A 27,282-nucleotide genomic window follows, 5' to 3' on the forward strand; every position below is an offset into this window, starting at 1 on the left:
CAGTTGCTTCATCTGCAAATATTTTCTCCCATTCTGAGAGTTGTCTTTTGGTCTTGTTTATGGTTTCCTTTGCTGTGCAAAAGCTTTGAAGTTTCATTAGGTCCCATGCGTTTATTTTTGTCTTTATCTCCATTTCTCTAGGAGGTGGGTCAAAAAGGATCTTGCTGTGATTTATGTCATAGAGTGTTCTGCCTATGTTTTCCTCTAAGAGTTTGATAGTGTCTGGCCTTACATTAAGGTCTTTAATCCATTTTGAGCTTATTTTTGTGTATGGTGTTAGGGAGTGATCTAATCTCATACTTTTAAATGTCCCTGTCCAGTTTTCCCAGCACCACTTATTGAAGAGACTGTCCTTTCTCCACTGTACATTCCTGCCTCCTTTATCAAAGATAAGGTGACCATATGTCTGTGGGTTTATATCTGGGCTTTCTATCCTGTTCCATTGATTTATCTTTCTGTTTTTGTGCCAGTACCATACTGTCTTGATTACTGTAGCTTTGTAGTATAGTCTGAAGTCAGGGAGCCTGATTCCTCCAGCTCCATTTTTCGTTCTCAAGATTGCTTTGGCTATTCGGGGTCTTTTGTATTCCCATACAAATTGTGAAATTTTTTGTTCTAGTTCTGTGAAAAATGCCAGTAGTAGTTTGATAGGGATTGCATTGAATCTGTAGATTGCTTTGGGTAGTAGAGTCATTTTCACAATGTTGATTCTTCCAATCCAAGCACATGGTACATCTCTCCATCTATTTGTATCACCTTTAATTTCTTTCATCAGTGTCTTATAATTTTCTGCATACAGGTCTTTTGTCTCCTTAGGTAGGTTAATACCTAGATATTTTATTCTTTTTGTTGCAATGGTAAATGGGAGTGTTTCCTTGATTTCACTTTCAGATTTTTCATGATTAGTATATAGGAATGCCAGGGATTTCTGTGCATTAATTTTGTATCCTGCTACTTTACCAAATTCATTGATTACCTCTAGTAGTTTTCTGGTAGCATCTTTAGGATTCTCTATGTAGAGTATCATGTCATCTGCAAATAGTGACAGCTTTACTTCTTCTTTTCCGATTTGGAGTCCTTTTATTTCCTTTTCTTCTCTGATTGCTGTGGCTAAAACTTCCAAAACTATGTAGAATAAGAGTGGTGAGAGTGGGCAACCTTGTCTTGTTCCTGATCTTAGTGGAAATGGTTTCAGTTTTTCACCATTGAGGACGATGCTGGCTGTGGGTTTGTCATATATGGCCTTTATTATGCTGAGGAAAGTTCCCTCTATGCCTACTTTCTGCAGGGTTTTTATCATAAATCGGTGTTGAATTTTGTTGAAAGCTTTCTCTGCATCTATTGAGATGATCATATGTTTTTTCTCCTTCAGTTTGTTAATATGGTGTAGCACGTCGATTGATTTGAATACATTGAAGAATCCTTGCATTCCTGGAATAAACCCCACTTGATCATGGTGTATGATCCTTTTAATGTGCTGATGGATTCTGTTTGCTAGTATTTTGTTGAGGATTTTTGCATCTATGTTCATCAGTGATATTGGCCTGTAGTTTTCTTTCTTTATGACATCCTTGTCTGGTTTTGGTATCAAGGTGATGGTGGCCTCGTAGAATGAGTTTGTGAGTGTTCCTCCCTCTGCTATATTTTTTAAGTGTTTGAGAAGGATAGGTGTTAGTTCTTCTCTAAATGCTTGATAGAATTCGCCTGTGAAGCCATCTGGTCCTGGGTTTTTGTTTGTTGGAAGATTTTTAATCACAGTTTCAATTTCAGTGCTTGTGATTGGTCTGTTCATATTTTCTATTTCTTCCTGATTCAGTCTTGGCAGGTTGTGCATTTCTAAGAATTTGTCCATTTCTTCCAGGTTGTCCATTTTATTGGCATAGAGTTGCTTGTAGTAATCTCTCATGATCTTTTGTATTTCTGCAGTGTCAGTTGTTACTTCTCCTTTTTCATTTCTAATTCTATTGATTTGAGTCTCCTCCCTTTTTTTCTTGATGAGTCTGGCTAATGGTTTATCAATTTTGTTTATCGTCTCAAAGAACCAGCTTTTAGTTTTATTGATCTTTGCTATCATTTCCTTCATTTCTTTTTTATTTATTTCTGATCTGATTTTTATGATTTCTTTCCTTCTGCTAACTTTGGGATGTTTTTGTTCTTCTTTCTCTAATTGCTTTAGGTGCAAGGTTAGGTTGTTTATTCGAGATGTTTCCTGTTTCTTAAGGTAGGATTGTATTGCTATAAACTTCCCTCTTAGAACTGCTTTTGCTGCATCCCATAGGTTTTGGGTCATCGTGTCTCCATTGTCATATATTTTTAGGTATTTTTTAATTTCCTCTTTGATTTCTTCAGTGATCACTTCGTTATTAAGTAGTGTATTGTTTAGCCTCCATGTGTTTGTATTTTTTACAGCTCTTTTCCTGTAATTGATGTCTAGTCTTATAGCACTGTGGTCAGAAAAGATACTTGATACAATTTCAATTTTCTTAAATTTACCAAGGCTTGATTTGTGACCCAAGATATGATCTATCCTGGAGAATGTTCCATGAGCACTTGAGAAAAATGTGTATTCTGTTGTTTTTGGATGGAATGTCCTCTAAATATCAATTAAGTCCATCTTGTTTAATGTATCATTTAAAGCTTGTGTTTCCTTATTTATTTTCATTTTGGATGATCTGTCCATTGGTGAAAGTGGGGTGTTAAAGTCCCCTACTATGATTGTGTTACTGTCGATTTCTCCTTTTATGGCTGTTAGTATTTGCCTTATGTATTGAGGTGCTCCTATGTTGGGTGCATAAATATTTACAATTGTTATATCTTCTTCTTGGATCGATCCCTTGATCATTACGTAGTGTCCTTCTTTCTCCCTTCTAGTAGTCTTTATTTTAAAGTCTATTTTGTCTGATATGAGAATTGCTACTCCAGCTTTCTTTTGGTTTCCATTTGCATGGAATATCTTTTTCCATCCCCTTACTTTCAGTCTGTACGTGTCTCTAGGTCTGAAGTGGGTCTCTTGTAGACAGCATATATATGGGTCTTGTTTTTGTATCCATTCAGCCAATCTGTGTCTTTTGGTGGGAGCATTTAGTCCATTTACATTTAAGGTAATTTTCGATATGAATGTTCCTATTCCCATTTTCTTAATTGTTTTGGGTTCGTTATTGTAGGTCTTTTCCTTCTGTTGTGTTTCTTGCCTAGAGAAGTTCCTTTAGCATTTGTTGTAAAGCTGGTTTGGTGGTGCTGAACTCTCTCAGCTTTTGCTTGTCTGTAAACATTTTAATTTCTCCATCAAATCTGAATGAGATCCTTGCTGGGTAGAGTAATCTTGGTTGCAGGTTTTTCTCCTTCATCACTTTAATTATGTCCTGCCACTCCCTTCTGGCTTGTAGAGTTTCTGCTGAGAGATCAGCTGTTAACCTGATGGGGATTCCCTTGTGTGTTATTTGTTGTTTTTGCCTTGCTGCTTTTAATATGATTTCTTTGTGTTTAATTTTTGACAGTTTGATTAATATGTGTCTTGGCGTATTTCTCCTTGGATTTATTCTGTATGGGACTCTCTGTGCCTCCTGGACTTGATTATCTATTTCCTTTCCCATATTAGGGAAGTTTTCAACTATAATCTCTTCAAATATTTTCTCAGTCCCTTTCTTTTTCTCTTCTTCTTCTGGAACCCCTATAATTCGAATGTTGGTGCGTTTAATGTTGTCCCAGAGGTCTCTGAGACTGTCCTCTGTTCTTTTCATTCTTTTTTCTTTATTTTCCTCTGCAGCAGTTATTTCCACTATTTTATCTTCCACCTCACTTATCCGTTCTTCTGCCTCAGTTATTCTGCTATTGATCCCATCTAGAGTATTTTTCATTTCATTTATTGTGTTTTTAATTGATGCTTGATTCATCTTTAGTTCTTCTAGGTCCTTGTTAACTGTTTCTTGCATTTTGTCTATTTCCAAGATTTCGGATCTTGGAAATAGAATCTTGGATCATCTTTACTATCATTATTCTGAATTCTTTTTCAGGTAGACTGCCTATTTCCTCTTCATTTGTTAGGTCTGGTGGGTTTTTATCTTGCTCCTTCACCTGCTGTGTGTTTTTCTGTCTTCTCATTTTGCTTATGTTACTGTGTTTGGCATCTCGTTTTTGCAGGCTGCAGGTTCATAGTTCCCGTTGTTTTTAGTGTGTGTCCCCAGTGGCTAAGGTTGGTTTAGTGGGTTGTGTAGGCTTCCTGGTGGAGGGGACTAGTGCCTGTGTTCTGGTGGATGAGGCTGGATCTTGTCTTTCTGGTGGACAGGTCCACTTCTGGTGGTGTGTTTTGGGGTGTCTGCGGACTTTTTATGATTTTAGGCAGCCTCTCTGCTAATGGGTGGCGTTGTATTCCTGTCTTGCTAGTTGTTTGGCATAGGGTGGCCAGCACTGTAGCTTGCTGGTCGTTGAGTGAAGCTGGGTGCTGGTGTTGAGATGGAGATCTCTGGAAGATTTTCACCGTTTGATATTTTGTGGAGCTGGGAGGTCTCTTGTGGACCAGTGTCCTGAAGTTGGCTCTCCCACCTCAGAGGCACAGCACTGACTCCTGGCTCCTCAATTTGGGATGATTTGTTGTCTATTCATATATTCCACAGATGCAGGGTACATCTAGTTGATTGTGGAGCTTTAATCCGCTGCTTCTGCCTAATGGTGTTTTAAGAATGACTTATATAGCATGTTTCTGGAGCTAAGAGGAAAACAATGATTTAATCAAAGAAATCTTAGTAAAGGAAGTAAAGGAAGCTTCCTTAGTAAAGGAAGCTTTGAAAGTTGTGTTGAATTTTGACAAAGGTAGACACAACTGGAGGGGACTTTTTAAGCTAACATTTATGTGTTAGTAACTGTGCTGAGCGCTGGATATGTACCAGAAGCAGGTACTATTGTAATTTCCATTTCACAGTGGAGAAAATGGAGACACAAAGAGAACATCATATCCAAAATCACAGAGCTGGTAAATGGCAAGTCCACGATGTGAACCCAGGTAACCTAACTCTAGAATCTGTCAGCATTAATTCTGCCTCCAACATATTTTACATTTCTATAATGTAATTTCTATATTACACCATTTGAGATTTGTCAACTGAACAAAGATGCACAATGTGAGAGTTGTGCATTAAGTTTTACTTGGGGCAAATTCAGGACTATAGTCCGGGAGACAGCATTTCAGATAGTTCCAAGAAACTCCTCCAAAGAGGTAGGGGGGAAGGTCAGTATATGTGTGATTTTGATGAAAGGGGAGTACATGCAATCAAGCACATATTTTTTGCAGAAGGTTCCTGCTAGTTTCATGAAGATTCAACATGACAATTATGTATTGGGAATTAAAGTTATAATTATGGGGAAACTAAGGCTTAGAGTAGGTTTATTTAACTAAACTTTTTTTTTTTAATCTAAATGGTAGAGAACTTGAACCCAGGTCTAACTCTAAATGTAAACTTTTTGTTATCCCATGTTTTTCATGAAATATGTCATAAAAGCAAAACAGGATACAAGCAGATTTCCTAATTCACTCTTTTTGAAGCATCAATTAATTAATTGACAACTCAGCAAATCACCTGTTAAATAGTTGTTATTTGTCAATCATTTGTTAGGTCCTGTGCATACAAAGTTATAACACAATCCCTGTTCACAGAAGTTTGCGCTAGAGGGGGAAATAAATAATAAAAGAAGATAGCTACAGACAATACAGTAAGTTCCCTGATAATGACAAGCACTGTGCTTGTGAAACACAGATGTAAGGTACACCAAATTCAAACTGTGCCTAAGGACAAGAGTCAGGAAAGGCTTCCTGGTGGAGATAATGCTTGAGGTGAGTCTCAAAAGATAAACAGCTTACAGTAAAGTAAAGAAGGACAGTAAGAAAAGGAAGCGGCATTAATAAAAAAGACGTGAGACAACTGGGCTGATGGTCAGACCGTGAAGCTTTTGAATGTTTATACTGAGAAGCTTAATCTGGAAAGCAATGATAAAACTAAATTACACTTTAACTAGGGAAGTGACACAATCATATTTGGAATTTAGAAAGATTATCCTAGTAGAAATAGGGAGAACAAGCATTAGGGTGATGAAACTGCAGTCAGAGAGGTGAATTAGGAGGGTACTGTAGAAACACTTGTGCAGCACTTACATGTGCAGGCACTGTTCTCAGCATTTCATCTGTATTAACCCTTTAGACTTCACATCAACTCTCTGAGATGGATACAATTATTACTCCCATTACGAACATTTAGAAACTAAGGTAGAGAAAGGTTAAGTGACCTGCACAAGTGAACATTCTAGTACATAATCTTGGATGTTTTAAGTTCCACTCTGCAACCTTAATATGTTTACTATATGAACTTAAAAAAAAAAGGACCACAGTTAGTAACTCTTTTCCCTTTTCATTTAATAACATAATTATCTATACTACTGACAAACACCACTATCCTACTAATAAAAATGACGTGCTGATCCTCACACATGAGTGAGACACTGGTAATCCAGTGTCTGCACACTGGCTGAAGTTAAGCCAACACTGGATTGTAGTTTTTGGAAATGAATCGACTTTCATTTGACTCAAGCTTATTGCAGTGTCTGACACAGGGAGACGGCATGGAAATTGCTATTTATTTCAAGCACTAGAATTTGCACTGGGATTTCAGTGTAGGTGGGAAAACAGAATTCAATTTACATTTTTTTAAAGAAAAGGAGAAAGGAAAAAAGGAAAAAATATATATAGTTCATTGTAATTTCAATTTCACATGAAGTGATTAACCCATATGGACAGTTTACAAATTATCACTAACTCCTATACTAGCCATAACTTACAAATTTGTACAATTAATTAAATTAGCTAAAATCCATTTTACACACATATACATGATTAGAGAGTTATATTTCAGAAGGATAAAGATAGCTGCAGAGTAAAACACTCTAATAATAGAGCCTTTACTATATAGAGAAGGTCTAATAGAATAGCCTCTCTTCTATTTGGAAGAGAAAGTATAACTCAGAAGATAAATTGTGATAAAAGTTAGAATGCATTCTGATTTAATCTTACTAAGACCTTTACTTAGAGCCTAAGATTTCAATTTTCTTATTAGTACAGAGAAACAATCTATGAAACAGCACCAGAACAAACTAAGGACTTTCAGATGCAAGATATTTATTTAACTGAATTATTTTCTTTTAAAATATGAATCCTATTTTAAAAATCTTTTTATTTTGTGTCTTCCCTTTAAAGAGACTCATATTATTTGCTTTCTCAGGACATGTAACTTCCGTTTTCCATTAAAAATTATAAAATACTTATGAAGAGATTACACTAAGTTATAAAAAGTTTGGAAAGGTAGAAGCAATCCATTGATGGATGAATGGATAAACAAAATCTGATACAGACCTTCCTCAACTTACAGTGGGGCCACGTGCAGAAAAACCCATTGCAAGTTGAAAATATTGAAAGTTGAAAATGCATTCAACACACCTAAACCACCAAACATCATAGCGTAGGCTAGCCTATTTTAAACGTGCCCAGAACACTTACATTAGCCTATGGTTGGGCAAAATCATCTAACACAAAGACTATTTTATAATAAAGTGTAGGATATCTCAAGTAATCTATGGAATACTGCGCTAAAAGTGAAAAACAGAATGGCTGTATAGATACAGAATGGTTGCAGTGTATCAGTTGTTCACCCTGATGATTGAGTGGCTGGCTGAGAGCTGCAGCTCTCTGTGCTACCCAGCATTTTGAGCATAAGGTACCACATATCGCTAGTCAGGGAAAAGATCAAACTTCAAAATTCAAAGTATGGTTTCTACTGAATACATATCACTTTTGCCTCATCATAGAGTAGAAACCACCTTAAGTCGGGGACCATCTGTATATACATACAATGGAAAATTATTCAGCCCTGAAAAAAGGGAAATACTGACATATGCTACAATATGGACAAACCTTGAGGATATTATTCTTAGTGATACAAACCAGTCACCAAAAGACAAATGCTGCTTGATTCCACTTATATGAGGTACCTAGAGTAGTCAAATTCATAGAGATAGAAAGTAGAATGGTGGTTGCTGGGGGCTAGGTGGTGGAGGAATGGGAAGTTGTTTAAATGGGTAGCGTTTCAGTTTTGTAAAATGGAAAGAGTTCTGGAGACTGGTTGCACAACAGTGTGAATGTACTTAACATTACTGAACTGTATACTTAAAATGGTTAAAATGATAAATTTTATGATATATGTATATTGCCACAATTACAAAACTTCATTGGAAAAATGTGAGAAAGGAAAAGAAGAAACCAGTTTCCTTCTTGAGTCTAGGCCAGTGTTGTGTGCTTGATAATATTTGTGTTACCCACTTTGAGCTCATTGAATACAGAGACCATGTACTATGTATTTTTCCTATCTCTAGGGCCTGGCATGGTGTAGAGAGTCCATGGTAGATGGTCAATAAATGTTTGCTGAATATTATTTATTATATCATCCAATTACTAATTTTTAAAAATAAATCCCAACTCCTCCTCCATCCTTGCACATTTTGAAAAAATAGTTATAAATAAGATGTCCAAACATCCAATTTGCCTAATGATCCCTATTGTCCCAGAGTCCCATCCAGGTAGGAGTCCCTTTCACTCTTAAAACTATAGCTTGGGTGATAAATTTGAAGGTCACTATAGTTATTAAAAAAATTCAAATTTATATAACAATTTGAAGCCAAGAGGTCAATTTAGGGATTTAATCATGACTTCATTAGCACAAAAATTTAACTAAATTAACCCAGAATTACCAAAAAAATTAAAGAGTCAAGCAAGGAAATAAACAAACTGGATAACTGGTAAAACACATTGCTGTTGTGATGGGTAGTACAGCATACCAAAATAATTTTAAAGGCACCTTGAGAAAGGATCTGATGATTGAAAATGGCTATTGGTGGAGAATGATAAATTCTATTAAAAATGTATGTACATTTTAAAATAAGTATTATTTAATATCTGTCTTTCCAATATGTAACAGATTCATAGCATCTTCAACATAGCATACACATACAACTGGAAGCATTAAAAATACTTATAATGAAGCTTTGGGAAAGATGATAAGTTAATCATCAAATATATTCAGCATGTAAAATGATAATGTATAAATTTTTCCATATAATAAAATCTAATAAAACAGATTAAATGTATATTTACTTCTGTGAAATTTATTTCAAAATAATGTGTTCAACATGTTGAACATATGTCGAATATATGTTTTTACATTCTCTGAGATTTTAAGAATTTACGGATTCTTTCTGCATTGTTTTCTGTGATAAATTCATTTAGGCCAATGTCATGTTGGTATAATTAAATATATGTATATTTTCTTGATAAAGTGTCTATTCAAATCTTTTTTCTCATTTTTAAAATTGGGATGTTTGTCTTTGCATTTTTGAACTGATTTCTTTTTAATATTTCTGGATATATATTCCTTGGTTAGAGGTATGTCTTGCAAATCTTTTCCCCTAGTCTGTGGCTTACTTTGAATTTTCATAACAGTGTGATCAATTTGGGGATCATTTTTGTATATGTTTGGAGGTATAGGTGTATGTATTACTACTGTTATTATCAGGCTTTTGGCTTTTTAATTGTTCTACTACCATTTGTTAAAGAAATTTCCCTTTCTCCACTTAATTGCCCTGGTATATTTGGTGAAAATGAATTGATCATATATCTGTGGATCTATTTCTGAACTCTTTATTCTGTTCTATTGAGCTATATATCTATCTTTCTACCATTACCACACTGCTTTGATTATAATATCTTAATAAGTCTTGAAATCACGAAGAGTAAGATCTTCCATTTTACTCTTCTTTTTCAAACTTGTTTAGGCTACTCTAGGTCTTTTGCATTTTATTCGAATCAAATTCTCAATCACTACAAAAAAAATCTACAGAGGTTTTTTATCGGGAGTGTGTTGAATCTCAGGATCAATCTGGAAAAGACTAACATCTTAACAGTAATAATGGGTCTCCTGATCTGTGAACACAGTACAACTTTCACTGCATCTTTCCATTTATTTAGGCCTTTTTAAATTTCACTCATCAATGTTTTGTAGTTTTCAGTATGTACAAAAGTTTTACACATCTTTTGTCAACTTTATCCCAATATATCATCTTTCTGCTATTATTACAAATGGTACTTTTACATTTCAATACTCAATAGCTTGTTTCCAGGATATACATCATTTTTAATGTATTTACCAAAAGCTTGCTAAACTTAAACTCTCTTACTAGCCTTAGAGCTTTTATATTTCTTAAGATCTTGTGAATAGTTCATCGTATCCTCTACAAAAAAAAGACAGGTTTCCTTCTTCCTTTCCAGTTTGTATGGCTTTTATTTCTTTTTCTTAGCTTGTTGCGCTAGCTAGGACCTTCAGTATAATGCTGAAAAGAACTGGTGAGACCTCAATGTTTTATTACCAATCTTAGGGGGAAAACATTCAGTCTTTTACTCTTATGTTAGCTATAGGTTTTTCATAGGTGACCTTTATCTGGTTAAGAACGTTCAACTCAAATTCCAATTTAGTGAAAGGTTTTGTCATGACTGGATGCTGAATTTTGTCAAATGCTTTTTCTTTCTCTATAAAGATAATCACGATTTTTAAAATTAATTATTAAAATGGTAAATAACATCGATTTTTTTTATCATCTCAAACTTTTATTCTTAAGATAAACCACACTTGGTTACCCATTTTTATACTTTTTTTGATTCAATTTGTTAATATATTGGTAGGAATTTTAGTGTCTATATTCATGAAGGAAATTAGTCTGTAGATTTATTTTATTATGATGTATTTGTTAGGTTTTATTACCAGGCAATGCTGGTCTCACAGAAAAAGCAGGGAAGTATTCCTGCCTCTTCTATTTTCTGAAGTAGTTTACAGATTTGGTATTATTTCTTCCTTAAATATTTGTTAGATTTCACCAGTGGATTGTAGGAGCTCTCTTTGCAGTAAGGTTTTTAATAACAAATTCAACTTCTTTAATAGATATAGGCTATGGGTTACCTATTTCTTCTTGAATGAGCTTTGGTAGTTTCTATCTTTCAAGGAATTTGTACATTTCATCTAAGTTCATCTAAATATATTCTCTTATCATGGCAAATGATGGTTATAAGTTAGGGATACTGAAGCAGAATTCCAAGATACTAGAGACTCTGGGTATTTGCAGGCCCCTTTGTTCTTACATAGATCAATAAAAACTGATTTCCATTTATAAGTATACATAATCAAATTTTGATTGTAAGTAAAGCTAGAGATGAGGAGGTGGGGCAATTCCATCCTAGTGTTTAGTAGGCTTGTGGAGATGAGTATGTGGAGGTCAGTCTTCATAAAGCTGGTATCTCTGTCTCTTGTTACAAAGACTACCATCTAGCTTCATGATCAAATTAACAAAATATGCAATGAGAGATGAAGTGCAAAGAATACTGATCTAGGAAACACAACATCAGGACTGCAGTATGGGCTTTGACACTTTACCAGAATACCAACTCCTTTCAGCTTCAGTTTTCTAGTCTAAGTAAAAGGAAGGTGATGAGGGTAGAATATTAGATGAGGGCTACACAAGTGCACTATAACTGGTAAAATGTTATATAAAACATCAGCTACTACTTTATTCTAATGGAAAAATGCTAATTATTCAACATTAATAATTGGTAAATAGTTTGGGTATGACTTTTCTAAGAACTTATTTGTATGAAGGTAGGTAAATTTTAAAGGGGGGCCTTTAAGAAAAGATGGGGTCCCCAACAACTTTATAAGAACTATTTTATCTTTTCTTTTCTCCCAAAGACTGGAAAATCAATGACGGAGGTGGCACAGGTGGTTACGAAGTGGAGGGGGGATGGCACAAGATGAGGAAGCAGGTGCTACTGATATTTTTATGAGACTGCTGACTACAGAACAGCGTTTCTCAAACTTTAGCATGCATCAGACCCACCTCAAGGGATGGATAAAAAACAGATTGCAGGGCAACATAATTAGAGTTTACAATCAAACAGTCTGAGGTGGGGCCTGAGAATTCATAATTTTACCAAGTTCTCAGGTGATACTGATGCTTTTGGTCTTGAGACCATGCTTTGAGAGACACTGCTATAAAGAAGACCATGGTAGAGAAAGGAGTGAAAGAAAAAACCTGTCTAGCAGAGGAGATCTTAACTCTTAGATATCCTGAAGTTATATAATAAAGCTTTATGTGTGTGTATATATATATTTTAAGAGAGTGCATCTTTTTCCTTCAATTTTCAAAACTGTCAGTGATCTGAAAAAGGTTAAACACCAGTTTTTTGGAAACTTATTTTAAAGAGTCAGGATCCATTAGCAATTGTGCTGTATTGTTGAGTGACTCCCTGATTTAAAAAATTTAAAAGCCATTTAGTGTTACTACCCAGTACATTAGGATAAACTGAAATATATAGGAAAAACTTACATTGGCTTTAAAGCAGTACTATTAAAATAATATTTTTAAAAAGCAACACAATCTATTAATTTCTACAAAGTGGTAATACCCTTAGTGATTATTCAGCAAGAAAGATGAGGTAATTCAGTCTTCTATCTTTTCAATTTTTGCATATCTTTTAAAACATGATTTAAAGCCTTTGTTCTAATATGTAAAAGAAAAATAACAATGTTCTACAATATCGTTGTTCTTAGCAAACAAATTATAAGTATTGTAACTTTTTACAAAAAAAGTTTCAGTAGATCACCAGAAAAGTGTCAAGGAAATAAAAGTCATAATTCTCTTTAGGAAAATTCTTTAGTCCAATCATTTCAGATACAGTAAAGAAAATGTCAAGTACTGAACTATTTCCTAAATTACATTAAATCATATCACACAATTCAAAATTTGTCACATTCAAATGTAATAAAACATTAAACTTTTATCGTGAAATAAACACAATAGTACTAGATTCAAATTTTTGGTAAAGCTAATTAAGAAAGTAAATGTCAAAACTATTTTACTGATCTTATCCTAGTGAAAGTCAGCCAAGTCTCATTTGAGTTTCACCAAACACCCTGAAATATTTCCAAAGCCACTATCTGTGATAGAATTTAAATATGCTTTGTAAAACATATTTTTTATCCTTTGAAAGAATTTTAACAAATTCACTTTTATGCAAATTATACAAATATTTCAAAAACAGTGATATTTCAGAGGCTATATTTCTTAAATCAAAGTGTAATGTAGAATACTTAATTTAATAAATTAACAATGAGATTGCATACATCTTACATAAACATATTTTTAAGAAATAAGTCATCAGGTCCTATTGCTATACCAAATAGGAAATACTTAGCAGATCTTAATGGGCCAAGGGAAAAGGAAGAAATGTTATAATGAATTAAAAATCTATAACCCTTTTCTAAAATACCATTCTTTGGTCTTATTCAAGGAAAATGTTTCATATAATAAAACCCATTTAGTTCTTTGTTATCTGTTAATAAGACCTATTGTAAGCCACATTATATTACAATCATAAAAAATAATTTAAGTTATTCATTTTTTTCAAGTGTTTATGCCAAAGATTACCCAGATGGTTAACAGTAGAAGCAAAACAAGAAACCATGTTTGCCATTACCTTCCATATTTTTCATTAATATTACATAGAACCCTCTTGAACTACCCTATTCTATGCCTTAACCACCTCTAACTGAGATGAATAAATAGTAACATACATGGTATCCCTACTTCTATAAACTAATTTTGCACAGTTTTATCAGATGAATGCTCCAAAAGCTGTTTTTCACACAATGAAATTCTCTTAAAGTAACAGTGACAAAAACAACTAACATTTAGAGGGTACTTCCTATGTATCTGACACTTTACTCATGATATAATTTAAATTTCATAACAATCCCATGATGTAGGTCCCTTTATTACTCTCATTTGACAAATGGGAAAGGTAACGTATTGAGAGGTTTAAGTGACCTACCCAAGGTCACACAGCTACTAAGTGGTAGAATAGAATGAAAGAGGCAGACCTATTCTGGAAGCCACATTCCTAGTTACATTATATCTACATGAAAATATTCTTATTGCCTATAGCATCTAATCCAAGCTCTTCTCTTTGGCTTTAAAAACTTCAAAATCTGATGAACCTTAATTTTACTACAGTTCTTTGTATACCAGTCCCACTGGACTTACTATTCTCTTCTACACAAGTCATGTTCTTACATCATTGTTACTCTCCTCTTACACTTAATGCAACTGTAATTGGTCTATACCATACATTTTGCCCTTATACAGCATGTAGTTGGATTTTAAAGAAATAAACTCTCATGAGTATTTATTTTTTCATAAATAAATTTAAAACATTTACATTTATGATGACAATCAGACCTGCCTAGATTCAAATCCTGACTTTGTAAACTATTCATTGTGTGACTCTGGTTAAGTTATATAATGTCCCTCTGCCTTAGGTTCCTCACAGTAAAATGCGATAACACAGCACCCTCTTGTAGTTTTAATATGGTGACTGAATGAGTTAATTAATATAATTTTAAACTTCTTAGAACCCTTTCCCACTGGTTCCTTCACTGTGTCATGAAGCTTTCATGACTGATAATATATCTACTTCAAATTATAAACAAATTAGTTATAGTTTATAGTACAATACAATACTACACTATTATGATAATCACAGTTGATAAATAGAGATAAAAATCTATATACAAAGAAACAATGGAAAGCTGAGATTCTTTTCCAGGGTAATGGAAAAAGGAACATAAGCTTGCTGGAATAGGTCTTTTTGTATATGTGAAAAAGAATATTACAATGGACTGAAAGTTTCTGTCCCCCCCAAATTCATATGTTGAAACCCTAAACCCTGATGTGATGATATTTGAAGATGAGGCTTTGGGGAATTAATTAGGTCATAAGGGTGGAGGCTTCATGAAGGAATTAGTGTCCTAATAAGAAGAGACAGGAGAGAGTTTGCTTTTTCTCTCATTCCTCTCTACTATGTGAGGACACAGCAAGAAGACAGCCATCAGAAAAACAGGAAGCAGGTCTCACCATACACCAGATCTAATAGCAACTTGATTTTAGACTTCCTAGCCTCCAGAATTGTGAGAAATAAATACTTGTTGTTTAAGCCATCCATTCTATGCTAACTTGTTATAGCAGCCTGAATTAAAAGAGAAATCTTTTTTATGTTAGGGAGTAAGATATAGGAAGTTCTAGGAAGCCTACCTTTTATCTTCAAACAGAGAAGACTTTTAGGTTGACTACCAGAGATTTCTCTGTATTGAGGGTAAACAGCAGGGAAAAAAAAAAAAAAAAAACAGAAACACTTTTCTTTCTAAATTCCTATAGAGCTCTAGTGAAATCTTTTCCAGATGCCAAGGTCTACAAAGTTTTTTTTTTTTTCCAAAAAGCTAAAGTGAATCTATATAAGCTGCTCCATATTATTTGTTTCTATCCAGTGGATCTGAAATAACATGGATTTTAATGTTATTTACAATGGTCCAATTACTCAGCAAGAGATGTGTTGATTTCCTTTTCCTCTGCTTATGATTTTTCTACTCGGTAACTATCCTTCCATTACTTGTAGTAAATGTGTTACAGATGGAGCTGAATCTATCCCCAGCTCCTGGGTTACGCATGTGGCTAAAGCCCTAGCCAATGAGAGCTTTGCATACCCTGCCCACAGAACGAGTATGGGACTAGGCATAAAACACAAGCCATTCTGTATGAATCAAAGCTAATCCCAAGATTTTTTGCTTGAGTTGCCAGGAAACAGGTGTTCTTTCTGTTGGACTTAGAACTCAGAGGATATAAGACTCGGACTGCTGGGATACCACCGCATGTAGAGGACCCACCCAAAAGTGAAATTAATATAGAGGATGTACACATACACACACAGACACACAGACACACACACACACGATATGACTAGAGAGGTAGATAAATAACACAAGCTGAGATCCTAATGACAGTTTTAAGCTCCTGCTAAGCTGACTTAATGCTAGCTACCCTTGGATGCTTCATTTACAACAGCCAATTAATTCTTATATGGCTTAAGCTACTTTAACTTGGGTTTTCTGTTATAGTTATGGTTTACAGTAAACAGTAAGACTCCTGACAAATGTATACCTGATGGAAGAGCCACTTATATTAATGAAAAAAAACCCCATATATATATATAGTATTGGCTCACCTTTTGGTTTAATAAAGCATTTGCCAATTTCTGTACTTCTGAACTCAATAAGGTGGCTCCTCTGATGACTTTGCTGAGAGCGGCAAGAGACTGATGAACACTTTGTACTAAGCGAATGGCATTAAATTGTTCAAGAACGATGAATGATAGTATTGGAGATCCTTGTCGATCATTAGGAGGCAACACTTTCTGATGAATCAGGTTGGAATTCTAAAAAGATAATACATCATGTCATATTTACTGAAAAGTAACACAAATCACTGATACATTAAAACATTCAAAAGTTATTAAAACCTTTTGCTGGTCTATCTTGTTTTGAAATACTCTCTTTTATGACTGGACAAATTTATTAAATCTGTAAATACATAGGAAGGGAATTCTGGAGTTCACCAACACTGAAGTGGTGTGGGGGTGGGAACTGAGAAAAGGGAACCATGCTGAGAAGGAGCAGTCAATAGAGGTGGAAAATGTTAAGAACGGCACACTGTAAGCCAATGCAAAGAGAGCAGCACAGCTAAACTACCACTCTACCGCTGTAAGGAGAGCAGAAGGAATCAAGGCTATGAAAAATATGTGAATGGACATTTAATTCAATTTGAAAATTACCTGTATGTATATTTTAAAAATCACACCAAAGATCTTGTACCAGTGAATATTATATCTTAGTATTTATTTCTACGTCTATACTTTAACAGAGGCTCTGATACATGGAACTTCTAGGGCTTCTCAAATTGTTAAGAAAAACTCAAGGAATCCCAGATGTTTCTAAACAGCTTATGTGGTTAGGAGGAAAAAAAATCATCTTCAATAGTATTCTAAAAGTATCAAATAACTGTCAAGAGATAAATCTGGGAAGTCCTGTACTCTTACTGGCTCTCCATTATCTTAATTTTCTCTATATATTCTGCTTACAATCCTAGTTAAGAATCCCCTCTCTTTGTTCTAATGGTTGCCACATCCATATCTTCCATGAGAGCACTGTCTCTTTTTCATGTATCTGGCATGATAATTTAATATCATAAAATGGTGATCTAGCATGGCTATTGCCATTAAATAAATAATCATGAAATAAATTTTATTGGCATGAGAGCATTCCTGAGGATAGATTTAGGCTATGAGTTCAAATTTAGGCATTTTATTTCTATTACTGCTATATTTAAAATATTAAAGCTGCTGAAATCATTTTTGATAGACATAAGAATGTACATAAATATGCCCACTTAAATAAATAAATGGTGGTGAACACAAAACTAAATCTAGAAGAGAAAAGGAGTAAAACATTATGAAAATTAATTAGAATTATTACCCCCAGATTGAAATTAACTATCTGAACCAGAGCATGCAATAAATAATACTTAACACACCTCCAACCTCAATCAACTAAATAATAAAACTGACATAAAATTTAGGTTATAGACTTTCCATAACTCCTTATATTAAAAGCCATTCCTGGAAGTGAATAATATGTGGTACTTAAATCTTTATCAATCTTATACTAAGACTGGCAAAGATTAGCAAAGAATAATTTAGTTTGTGGATTTTTATCCCTCCTATTAAACTGATGAGACAAATTTGCACTGTTTGCACTATTACTTTATAGAAGAAGAATACTCAAACTTAGGTCATTCAAGCAAGATTCCACTTCTCTATAATGTAAGAAAACAGCAAACTTACCAAACTGTTAAAAAGCCTGATTTAGGAGAATAACTATCAAAAATACTTAAAATTCAAATAGAGTTCAAATAAGAGCTATGGTCTAGCGATGTGCAGTTAGTATAAAATACCAGCTGAATTTCAAAGACTTAATATGAAAAAAGGATGTAAAATACCACATTAATAATTTTTTATAATGATCACATGCTGAAATGCTAATATTTTTAATGTATCAGGTTAAATAAAATGTATTAAAATTAATTTAACTTGTTTCTTCATACTTATTTAAATGTGGCTGCCAGAAAATTTTAAATTATAAATATGGCTCCCATTTGTGTTTCACATTATATTTCTATTGCATACTGCTGGTCTAGAAACTATCAAGTAAAATGATGTAAGCAATAAGAACAGAAGGACAGAGGAGAAAACAGAGTATAGTAGGGTCTCAAATGTCTATTTAGGTCTTCTGCCCATTTTTGGATTGGGTTGTTTGTTTTTTTGTTATGGAGCTGCATGAGCTGCTTATAAATTTTGGAGATTAATCCTTAGTCAGTTGCTTCATCTGCAAATATTTTCTCCCATTCTGAGAGTTGTCTTTTGGTCTTGTTTATGGTTTCCTTTGCTGTGCAAAAGCTTTGAAGTTTCATTAGGTCCCATGTGTTTATTTTTGTCTTTATTTCCATTTCTCTAGGAGGTGGGTCCAAAAGGATCTTGCTGTGATTTATGTCATAGAGTGTTCTACCTATGTTTTCCTCTAAGAGTTGGATAGTTTCTGGCCTTACATTTAAGTCTTTAATCCATTTTGAGCTTATTTTTGTGTATGGTGTTAGGGAATGATCTAATCTCAAACTTTTACATGTCCCTGTCCAGTTTTCCCAGCACCACTTATTGAAGAGGCTGTCCTTTCTCCACTGTACATTCCTGCCTACTTTATCAAAGATAAGGTGACCATATGTGCGTGGGTTTATCTCTGGGCTTTCTATCCTGATCCACTGATCTATCTTTCTGTTTTTATGCCAGTACCACACTGTCTTGATTACTGTAGCTTTGTAGTATAGTCTGAAGTCAGGGAGCCTGATTCCTCCAGCTCCGTTTTTCGTTCTCAAGATTGCTTTGGCTATTCGGGGTCTTTTGTTTTTCCATACAAATTGTGAAATTTTTTGTTCTAGTTCTGTGAAAAATGCCAGTGGTAGTTTGATAGGGATTGCATTGAATCTGTAGATTGCTTTGGGTCGTAAAGTCATTTTCACAATATTGATTCTTCCAATCCAGGAGCATGGTATATCTCTCCATCTATTTGTATCATCTTTAATTTCTTTCATCAGTGTCTTATAATTTTCTGCATACAGGTCTTTTGTCTGCTTAGGTAGGTTTATTCCTAGATATTTTATTCTTTTTGTTGCAGAGGTAAATGGGAGTGTTTTCTTGATTTCATTTTCAGATTTTTCATCATTAGTGTACAGGAATGCCAGAGATTTCTGTACATTAATTTTGTATCCTGCTACTTTACCAAATTCATTGATTAGTTCTAGTAGTTTTTCGGTAGCATCTTTAGGATTCTCTATGTATAGTATCATGTCATCTGCAAACAGTGACAGCTTTACTTCTTCTTTCCAATTTGGATTCCTTTTATTTCCTTTTCTTCTCTGATTGCTGTGGCTAAAACTTCCAAAACTATGTTGAATAAGAGTGGTGAGAGTGGGCAGCCTTGTCTTGTTCCTGATCTTAGTGGAAATGGTTTCAGTTTTTCACCATTGAGGACAATGTTGGCTGTGGGTTTGTCATATATGGCCTTTATGATGTTGAGGAAAGTTCCCTCTATGCCTACTTTCTGCAGGGTTTTTATCATAAATGGGTGTTGAATTTTGTCGAAAGCTTTCTCTGCATCTATTGAGATGATCATATGGTTTTTCTCCTTCAACTTGTTAATATGGTGTATCACATTGATTGATTTGCCTATATTGAAGAATCCTTGCATTCCTGGAATAAACCCCACATGATCATGGTGTATGATCCTTTTAATGTGCTGTTGGATTCTGTTTGCTAGTATTTTGTTGAGGAGTTTTGCATCTATGTTCATCAGTGATATTGGCCTGTAGTTTTCTTTCTTTGTGACATCCTTGCCTGGTTTTGGTATCAAGGTGATGGTGGCCTCGTAGAATGAGATTGGGAGTGTTCCTTCCTCTGATATTGTTTGGAAGAGTTTGAGAAGGATGGGTGTTAGCTCTTCTCTAAATGTTTGATAGAATTCGCCTGTGAAGCCATCTGGTCCTGGGCTTTTGTTTGATGGAAGATTTTTAATCACAGTTTCAATTTCAGTGCTTGTGATTGGTCTATTCATATTTTCTATTTCTTCCTGAGTCAGTCTTGGCAGGTTGTGCATTTCTAAGAATTTGTCCATCTCTTCCAGGTTGTCCATTTTATGGGCATAGAGTTGCTTGTAGTAATCTCTCATGATCTTTTGTATTTCTGCAGTGTCAGTTGTTACTTCTCCTTTTTCATTTCTAAGTCTATTGATTTGAGTGTTCTCCCTTCTTTTCTTGATGAGTCTGTCTAATGGTTTATCAATTTTGTTTATCTTCTCAAAGAACCAGCTTTTAGTTTTATTGATCTTTGCTATCGTTTGCTTCATTTCTTTTTCATTTATTTCTGATCTGATTTTTATGATTTCTTTCCTTCTGCTAACTTTGGGGTGTTTTTGTTCTTCTTTCTCTAATTGCTTTAGGTGCAAGGTTAGGTTGTTTATTCGAGATGTTTCCTGTTTCTTAAGGTGGGATTGTATTGCTATAAACTTCCCTCTTAGAACTGCTTTTGCTGCATCCCATAGGTTTTGGGTCGTCGTGTCTCCATTGTCATTTGTTTCTAGGTATTTTTTAATTTCTTCAGTGATCACCTCGTTATTAAGTAGTGTATTGTTTAGCCTCCATGTGTTTGTATTTTTTACAGCTCTTTTCCTGTAATTGATATCTAGTCTCATAGCATTGTGGTCAGAAAAGACACTTGATACAATTTCAATTTTCTTAAATTTACCAAGGCTTGATTTGTGACCCAAGATATGATCTATCCTGGAGAATGTTCCACGAGCACTTGAGAAAAATGTGTATTCTGTTGTTTTTGGATGGAATGTCCTATAAATATCAATTAAGTCCATCTTGTTTAATGTATCATTTAAAGCTTGTGTTTCCTTATTTATTTTCATTTTGGAAGATCTGTCCATTGGTGAAAGTGGGGTGTTAAAGTCCCCTACTATGATTGTGTTACTGTCGATTTCTCCTTTTATGGCTGTTAGTATTTGCCTTATGTATTGAGGTGCTCCTATGTTGGGTGCATAAATATTTACAATTGTTATATCTTCTTCTTGGATCGATCCCTTGATCATTATGTAGTGTCCTTCTTTGTCTCTTCTAGTAGTCTTTATTTTAAAGTCTATTTTGTCTGATATGAGAATTGCTACTCCAGCTTTCTTTTGGTTTCCATTTGCATGGAATATCTTTTTCCATCCCCTTACTTTCAGTCTGTATGTGTCTCTAGGTCTGAAGTGGGTCTCTTGTAGACAGCATATATATGGGTCTTGTTTTTGTATCCATTCAGCCAATCTGTGTCTTTTGGTGGGAGCATTTAGTCCATTTACATTTAAGGTAATTATTGATATGTATGTTCCTATTCCCATTTTCTTAATTGTTTTGGGTTCGTTATTGTAGGTCTTTTCCTTCTGTTGTGTTTCTTGCCTAGAGAAGTTCCTTTAGCATTTGTTGTAAAGCTGGTTTGGTGGTGCTGAACTCTCTCAGCTTTTGCTTGTCTGTAAACATTTTAATTTCTCCATCAAATCTGAATGAGATCCTTGCTGGGTAGAGTAATCTTGGTTGCAGGTTTTTCTCCTTCATCACTTTAATTATGTCCTGCCACTCCCTTCTGGCTTGTAGAGTTTCTGCTGAGAGATCAGCTGTTATCCTGATGGGGATTCCCTTGTGTGTTATTTGTTGTTTTTGCCTTGCTGCTTTTAATATGATTTCTTTGTGTTTAATTTTTGACAGTTTGATTAATATGTGTCTTGGCGTATTTCTCCTTGGATTTATTCTGTATGGGACTCTCTGTGCTTCCTGGACTTGATTAACTATTTCCTTTCCCATATTAGGGAAGTTTTCAACTATAATCTCTTCAAATATTTTCTCAGTCCCTTTCTTTTTCTCTTCTTCTTCTGGAACCCCTATAATTCGAATGTTGGTGCGTTTAATGTTGTCCCAGAGGTCTCTGAGACTGTCCTCTGTTCTTTTCATTCTTTTTTCTTTATTTTGCTCTGCAGCAGTTATTTCCACTCTTTTATCTTCCACCTCACTTATCCGTTCTTCTGCCTCAGTTATTCTGCTATTGATCCCATCTAGAGTATTTTTTATTTCATGTATTGTGTTTTTAATCGATGCTTGATTCATCTTTAGTTCTTCTAGGTCCTTGTTAACTGTTTCTTGCATTTTGTCTATTCTATTTCCAAGATTTTGGATCTGGGAAATAGAATCTTGGATCATCTTTACCATCATCATTCTGAATTCTTCTTCAGGTAGACTGCCTATTACCTCTTCATTTGTTAGGTCTGGTGGGTTTTTATCTTGTTCCTTCTGCTGTGTGTTTTTCTGTCTTCTCATTTTGCTTATGTTACTGTGTTTGGGGTCTCCTTTTTGCAGGCTGCAGGTTCGTAGTTCCCGTTGTTTTTGGTGTCTGTCCCCAGTGGCTAAGGTTGGTTTAGTGGGTTGTGTAGGCTTCCTGGTGGAAGGTACTAGTGCCTGTGTTCTGGTGAATGAGGCTGGATCTTGTCTTTCTGGTGGGCAGGTCCACGTCTGGTGGTGTGTTTTGGGGTGCGGACTTTTTATGATTTTAGGCCACCTCTCTGCTAATGGGTTGCGTTGTGTTCCTGTCTTGCTAGTTGTTTGGCATAGGGTGTCCAGCACTATAGCTTGCTGGTCGTTGAGTGAAGCTGGGTGCTGGTGTTGAGATGGAGATCTCTGGAAGATTTTCGCCGTTTGATATTATGTGGAGCTGGGAGGTCTCTTGTGGACCAGTGTCCTGAAGTTGGCTCTCCCACCTCAGAGGCACAGCACTGACTCCTGGCTCCTCAATTTGGGATGATTTGTTGTCTATTCATGTATTCCACAGATGCAGGGTACATCAAGTTGATTGTGGAGCTTTAATCCGCTGCTTCTGAGGCTGCTGGGAGAGGTTTCCCTTTCTCTTCTTTGTTCTCACAGCTCCTGGGTCTCAGCTTTGGATTTGGCCCCGCCTCTGCGTGTAGGTCGCCGGAGGGCGTCTGTTCTTCGCTCAGACAGGACAGGGTTAAAGGAGCAGCCTCTTCGGGGACTCTGGCTCACTCAGGCCGGGCGGGAGGGAGGGGCACAGAGTGCGGGGCGAGCCTGCAGCGGCAGAGTTCGGCGTGACGTTGCACCAGCCCGAGGCGCGCCGTGCGTTCTCCCAGGGAAGCCGCCCCTGGATCCCGGGACCCCGGCAGTGGCGGGCTGCACAGGCTCCCGGAAGGGCGGTGTGGACAGTGACCTGCGCTCGCACACAGGCTTCTTGGTGGCGGCGGCAGCAGCTGCCCCAGTGTCCCATGCCCGTCACTGGGCTCCACGCTTTCAGTCGTGATTCGCGCCCGTCTGTGGAGCCCCTTTAAGCAGCGCTCTTAATCCCCTCTCCTCGCGCACCAGGAAACCAAGAGGGAAGAAAAAGTCTCTTGCCTCTTCGGCAGCTCCAGAGTTTCCCCGGACTCCCTGCCGGCTAGCTGTGGCACATTAGCCCCCTTAAGGCTGAATTCTCGCCGCCAGCCCCAGTCCTTTCCCTGCGCTCTGACCGAAGCCCGAGCCTCAGCCTCCAGCGCCGCCCACCGTGGCGGGCGAGCAGACAAGCCTCTCGGGCGGGTGAGTGCCGCTCGGCACCAATCCTCTGTGCGGGAATCTCTCCGCTTTGCCCTACCCAGGTATGTGGGGAGTTTCTTGCCTTTTGGGAGGTCTGGGGTCTTCTGCCAGCATTCAGTAGGTGTTCTGTAGGAGTTGTTCCACGTGTAGCTGTATTTCTGGTGTATCCGTGGGGAGGAAGGTGATCTCCGCGTCTTACTCTTCCGCCATCTTCTCCATCTTTCGTAACCTCTTTTTTTTAATCTAAAGCCTTTAAAAATATTTATTTATGTATTTATGTATGTATGTATGTATGTATGTATGTATTTATTTATATTTTTGGCTGAGTTGCGTCTCCGTTGTGGCATGCGGGATCTTCATCACGGCATGTGGCATCTTTTTGTTGTGGTGTGCAGGCTCTTCGTTGTGGCATATGGGCTTCTCTCTAGTTGTGGCATGCAGGTTTTCTCTCTCTAGTTGTGGCATGCGAGCTCCAGAGTATGTGGGCTCTGTAGTGTGCGGCATGCGAGCTCTCTAGTTGAGGTGCATGGATTTAGCTTCCCTGCCGCATGTGGGATCTTAGTTCCCCGACCAGGGATCGAACCTGCATCCCCTGCATTGGAAGGCGGATTTTTACCACCAGCCCACCAGGGAAGTCCCTCTAAAGAATTTCTTACTCATAATGTAACCTCCTCTGACTTCCTCTTAGCAGAATTTAACACTCCCTCATTTGGGTTCCCAAAGATCATTTTAATACCTATATTTTTGTGTATTGTTATCATCTTTTAATAAGTCATAGCAGCTAGCACAGTGACAAGCATATAGCAGATATATCAATAGATATTTGATGAATGAAATAAATGAACAAATGAATGCAGAGAAAATATTGTTACTTCTTTTTTATAAAAGAAAAACTTTTTTAAAAGTTCAGAAGTGATAAAAATAATTATGGAAAAATTCTAAAACAGAAATGTGGCATTAGTTTGTTTTATTTGAAATATTTATATGCATAAATTTTAAAGCTACCCAAAAATAAGAGAATTCCTATTCCTAAGTGCTATATCTTAACTTGCTTAGTTTAAAATGTAACTTTTATGGTTATGTGATTTATAAGTTTGTACTATAGAAACATGAAGAGGGAAATGAGTAACAGCTGAGAGGTTTCTGGAAGATGCTGGAACTTTGCCCATTACTGGTTTAGCATAGCTAGGAGATTCCGGGAGAAGGAAATTGCATTTGGAAAGTCCTCACAGACAGAATCACTGAGAGCTGCCTTACTATGGAAGAGGCTTACAAGTCAGTTTGGATATGGAGCCATGTGAAAAATGATTTTCTTTAGGAAAATTAATGTGATGATGATCTGAGATATGACTTGGAGGAAATATATATTATAAGGAGAGTCAAATTTGGTCTTTTCTGCAATAATCCATATGAGAAAGAACAGAAGCCTACATTATGGCAATAGCTTCAGGAAGGAAATGGGAGAGATAAAGAACAAAACATTATAACAGGATGAAGTGTAAGATATTTGATAGATTAATTTGACTACTATGAATATAATATATGATAACCTTTTAATGAATCTATATCTATCTTACAAATAAAAGTTAAAATGAAGTTTAAAAAGTTATGTTTGTTTCTGGACAAAATGGCAAACTATCTCCCACTTCTGAATCCTATCTTTGACAAAACAAGAGGATACTGAACACAGAAGATGGCACAAAAAGAATGGGAATCATCTGGGAGACAGAAAGGTTTGGGTACTTGTAAGTGGAGAATACGGTAACCTACAGCTGAGGGCTGGATGCCATTGCTGGAGCCAGGCTAGGAGAGTTCTTGGTTGCAAACTTATCTTTTCATATTGCCCTGGATGGAACACTGCCGACTATGTCAACATTTTAGGACTAAAAAATAGCAGTATCAAGCACCTGCCATAGACAGCATAGTTCCTGATATTTCACAGCATGCAGCCCAGCTAATGTGGGGATCAAACTGAAACAGGTATAGCTGGGAAGGCTGGCTTTTGGAATTGCAAGGTCTCAGAGTATCAAATGAATAGACGCAAAACAAAACATAACAAAATCCACACCTGTATTTATTATGGTGAAATTTAGGCAGATCAGAGACAAAATATTCTAGAGGAAAAAAAAAAAACAAATGAGTTACAGAGAAATAAGAATCAGATTAACAGCAACTTTCCTCAATAAATTTGTGTAAACTGGGTTATTAATTTAAAGATAAGCAAAGGTTAGTTTAAGAAAAGAGAAGGTAAAGAATAACAACTTCAATATGAATTGATATGAAGAATGGAAATCAGGCCATGATTTCATAGCCAGGAATCTGTATAATTTGATTACTTATATGACCAGGCATAAGGGGAGAGCACGGCTTTGGGATGCCAAGGGATGCAGTATTTCTTTTCATTCTCTAATTTTTCCTCAAGCTAGCTATATAAAGCTTTTTCAATCTGATGGTCTAAATAAAGTGGCAATTCCAGTTAGTTGAGATCATTGTTTATTCGGACTCCTGACAATCACCAATTGTTGACACTGACTAAGTCAGAATAACTCGAAATTACAATAATATAAGGTTTGAGGATTTTGAATTTTTAGAGAGTTTTAACCTTTTTCATAGGTTCTTAAATAAGCTTAATTTGACTTCCCTTACTGAAGAAGGCTATCTGATATATAAGCATTTTTATAGTCTTACTAAACATATGAATTGTAAAATTATATATGTTTTAATTCCAGAAAGTAAGTCCTTATTCAATTAGAATAGTAATCATAATACTGTAATGGTCTTGCCTAGTGAGTAAGCAACCATCTATAATCTATAACTATTTTACAGTATAGAAACAGGTCAACTCCAGTTGATGAATTGTTTTTCCTTAGCACCTGGATTCCTTTGAAAAATTTCACCTTTAACAGCAGTCACTGACTTTACAGAAAGAGGAAAGAGAAGACAAGGAGTGAGCAAAATATGTATCGGACATAGAGGACGTCATAGTACATTACCAGGATAAGATAAATTACACGGTAACACTGCTTCTTGGGCTGATCTACTTCTATTACTTTTATTTCCTCCATCTTTTTCCAGGATACTGTATACATTAACAGAAGATCCATGCAAAAATTTACCAATATATTTACCAACATGGACAATTTGGGGATAAAACTGGGAAAAAAAAAAAGGATAGGGAGAAAAAAGGGAAAACAAAGGAAGAATAGTCCACTACTAACCTGGTTTAATTTCTTCCAGAGATTGAGGACAGGAGAAAGCTCATTAGACCAGATTTCTCTATCAAATTTGCTACCAGCTGTTACTGATCTGCCCAAGATCCTCAACTGTGAAATAACCTGAAAGAAGAAAATAACAAGTACCAATAAATGAACATAACTTCATTCAGAGGGAAAGCATAGATACAAAAATTGCCATATTTACTTATAAAGACCAAATATATATATTATAAACAAGTTTTAATCCCATTTTCCCTGTTCAATTGGATTAATATTTTACTGACTTATTTCAGCAGTTAAAAGGCAAAAGAACTTAAAT

The 27,282-nt window shown here is 35.8% G+C and overlaps 1 protein-coding gene across 1 annotated transcript in view; it reads right to left on the reverse strand.

Moving 5' to 3' along the window:
- The window catches only part of DYNC2H1 (dynein cytoplasmic 2 heavy chain 1), a 376,698-nt gene that overhangs the window by 63,861 nt on the left and 285,555 nt on the right, over nucleotides 1-27,282 (reverse strand). Inside the window, exons 83-84 of the mRNA XM_081241450.1 lie at nucleotides 26,967-27,083; nucleotides 16,196-16,405 (exon numbers count right to left, since the gene is read on the reverse strand). Of these exons, the coding sequence (XP_081097576.1) occupies nucleotides 16,196-16,405; nucleotides 26,967-27,083 (327 nt within the window). The remainder of the gene's footprint in view (nucleotides 1-16,195; nucleotides 16,406-26,966; nucleotides 27,084-27,282) is intronic.

Source organism: Mesoplodon bidens (genome assembly GCF_964165515.1).
Source record: "Mesoplodon bidens genome assembly, chromosome: 7".
Taxonomy (NCBI): Eukaryota; Metazoa; Chordata; class Mammalia; order Artiodactyla; family Ziphiidae; genus Mesoplodon; species Mesoplodon bidens.